The 2,882-nt window shown below is 56.5% G+C and overlaps 1 protein-coding gene across 1 annotated transcript; it reads left to right on the top strand.

Annotated features, from left to right (window-relative positions):
* Positions 1 to 409: 409 nt before the first annotated feature.
* Positions 410 to 2,157, top strand: LOC133913845 (malonyl-CoA:anthocyanidin 5-O-glucoside-6''-O-malonyltransferase-like). Its single transcript, XM_062357125.1, has one exon. It carries the CDS (start codon positions 476 to 478, stop codon positions 1,853 to 1,855), a length of 1,380 nt encoding a protein of 459 aa, XP_062213109.1. The 5' UTR covers positions 410 to 475; the 3' UTR covers positions 1,856 to 2,157.
* The last annotated feature ends 725 nt before the right edge of the window (positions 2,158 to 2,882 follow it).

Here is a 2,882-nt window from a genome sequence, read left to right as displayed (position 1 = left end):
TTTGCAGAAGAATAATGACTTATCAACAATAGCGCATGCCCTACCTCTCTCGTAGCTTTGAAGTCATCGTGTTTGCTTATCAACAGCCCATACCCTACTCCTCTTGTAGCTAGGTGGTTGGGTGCCATGGTGCTCACCCCAGCCATCTGAATTCAATCTCTTCCATACGTGTGGAGCCACAATGAGATCGTAACGTTTTTGTTATCTACAAAGTCTGTGTGATTTCGTCAATCTTCATAGGTGGAATACGTATGTTCATACTCCAGTGTCAAGAGGCTTGAAAAAGAGGGTAGGGTAGGGTAGGGCTGGGCAGCACGTGCGGTTAGCTGCCTCTGCCGTTCGACCGATAGTTTGACACTTCTAGCTTGTCTCCGCTATATATATACACACACAAATAAAACAGATGAGTTCATCACCCTCCCTCCCTTCGTCGATCCACATTATTATTAGGGATTGGCAGGCACATCCGATCCACATGGCGCTCCCGCAGCTCCGCGTGCTCCACACCGCCCTCCTCACGCCCTCGCCAGCTTCTCCCGCACTGCCGCCCCGCTCCCTCCCGCTCACCTTCTTCGACGTCAAGTGGCTCCACCTCCCGCCCGTCGAGCGCCTCTTCCTCTACCGCCTCGCCCCGGACGCCGACGTCCCCGCCATCCTATCTGCGCTCAAGGACTCTCTTTCCCGCGCTCTTGGCGCCTTTTACCCGCTGGCCGGCCACGTCCGCCTCACCCCCGGCACTACGCACAACCGCTACGACCTCTTCTACCAGCCTGGCGATGCTGTCCCCTTCACTGCTGCCGAGTACGACGTTGACATCGACGACCTCGCCTCCGACGACCCTGTCAAGGTGGCCAAGATCGCATCACTTGTGCCGGATCTGCCCAAGGGCCGCGCGGTGCTAGCCGTGCAGGCCACGCTCTTACTGCCGGGGCACCGGGGCCTCGCTCTCGGTGTCACCGTCCACCACTCCGCCTGCGACGGTACCAGCTCCACGCACTTCCTCCACACCTGGGCGGCGGCCTGCGCCGGAGCAGAGCCACCTCCACCGCCCCCGGTCATCGACCGCGCCCTCATCCCTGACCCCGGGGGCCTCTACGACATCTACATGAAAAGCCTGCCGCCGATGATCTCCAACGGCGACGAGTTCGAGTTCGCCAGCAAGAAGCCCGTCGTCGACGACAAGCTCCTTGCCACGTTCACGCTACCCCAACAACTCCTGGAGAGCATCAAGGGCGCGGTCGCCCGCGAGGCGTCGAGGCGCTGTTTGCCGCCGCCCCGGTGCTCATCGCTGCTCGCCACCTACAGCTTCATCTGGTCTTGCTACTGCCGAGCGAGAGAACCGACGCCGAGGGGGGAGAAAAGGAAAAGTTACTTTTTGTTCTCGGTCGATCAGCGAGCGCGGCTGAGGCCGGCCGTCCCGGAAAAGTACCTGGGCAACTGCCTCTGCCCGGCCATCGCCATTGCGGCCGAGGACGAGGTCGCAGCCGCTGGTGCGGGCGGACTGTTCGCGGCGTGCGCGGCAGCGGCGGCGGCAGTCGAGGATGAGGTGGGCGAGGGGGCGCAGGGCAGGTGGGACGGAAGCGTGGCTCGGGTGAAAGAGGCGGTGGCGAACGGGACTCTGTCAGTGGCCGGGTCGCCGAGGTTCCGAGTGTACGACGTCGACTTTGGTTTCGGGCGGCCAGTGAAGGTGGACATCGTATCGGTGGCGAATACAGGCGCGATATCGGTGACGGAGGGCCGTGGAGGGTCAGGTGGTATGGAGGTGGGCATCTCTATGCCGGCGGATGCCATGGACAGGTTCCGGAGGTGCTTTGCCGACGCCATCGCCTCGCTCTCACCCCTGCGTGCTCCGTAGTTAAGATTTCCGGCCGGGTGCAACAGGAGCCCTTCGTTCGTTGGTTGGTTAAGAAAGAGGAGGTTATATTCCCTAAATTGTTTTAGGGGATTTTTCTTTCTTACCTGAGGGCCTCAATTGAACTGGAATTTCCTCCACTTTTGCTTGTTAATGATAAAAGGTTTTGTGGGCCTAAGGGCTTTAGCCTATGAAAGGAAATATTCTACAGTCAATCGATGTGAATTTGGGCTTTCAAACTAAATGGGCCTGGACTTTCTACTTCTTGAAAGAAAGAAAAGGAGATAGCACAACTGCATTTTTTTCATGTTTCCTATGCTCCGTACGCCTTAAAAATCACGTGATTTTCAGGTGACGGTGTGTGAACACGATGGCTTCTTCGAGTTTTTGGGTTAGGGGCAGGGGTTTTCCGGCGGGATTTCTCTGCACCTCAGGCTTAGAAGCAGATCTGGTGCAGCAGGCTGACCTGATGGCGGAGGTGGTCATGAGGGCGAGGCGGTGGAGGAAAACCGGATAGGACCGGAGACGATGACACCGTTGGGTTGGCACAGGAGTGCCCGGTGGTGGTGGATCCGACGACGGGGACACCGTCGGAGATAGAGGCAGGCCAAGGGGGAGCGAGCGTGTCGGTGTGGAACGACGGGACAAGTTTGCTTTGACTGGAGGTTGAAGAAAGATTATCATAGTCGTCGCCTGAAAATATAGAAGAAAACGTGTGATTCAATTTTAGCAACGCCCTTTTCTAGGACCGAATTGGACTCCGATGGTTTGAGCAATAGGTTTCACTTAACCCGTCTATGTTCAATCCCTAAGATGGATTTGTATTCATCATCTACCACCTTAGATTTATTCTAGTGCATTTGCTGCTAGGATTATATCTTAAACATGTTATAGGTACACACAGACACATTTAGTAGACCAGAGGCTTAGGTTTCTTCGATCCTTCCCCAACGTGTGTATGGGATGTGCCCCCACACGGGTGTGTTTGCGGCGTGAATGTGTGCGTACTCTGTATACATAGTTGGATGCA

The sequence above is a fragment of the Phragmites australis genome, chromosome 3 (assembly GCF_958298935.1).
Source record: "Phragmites australis chromosome 3, lpPhrAust1.1, whole genome shotgun sequence".
NCBI classification, from domain to species: domain Eukaryota; kingdom Viridiplantae; phylum Streptophyta; class Magnoliopsida; order Poales; family Poaceae; genus Phragmites; species Phragmites australis.
Note: the sequence above shows the minus strand (reverse complement) of the source record. Positions and strands in the feature narration are given on the sequence as shown.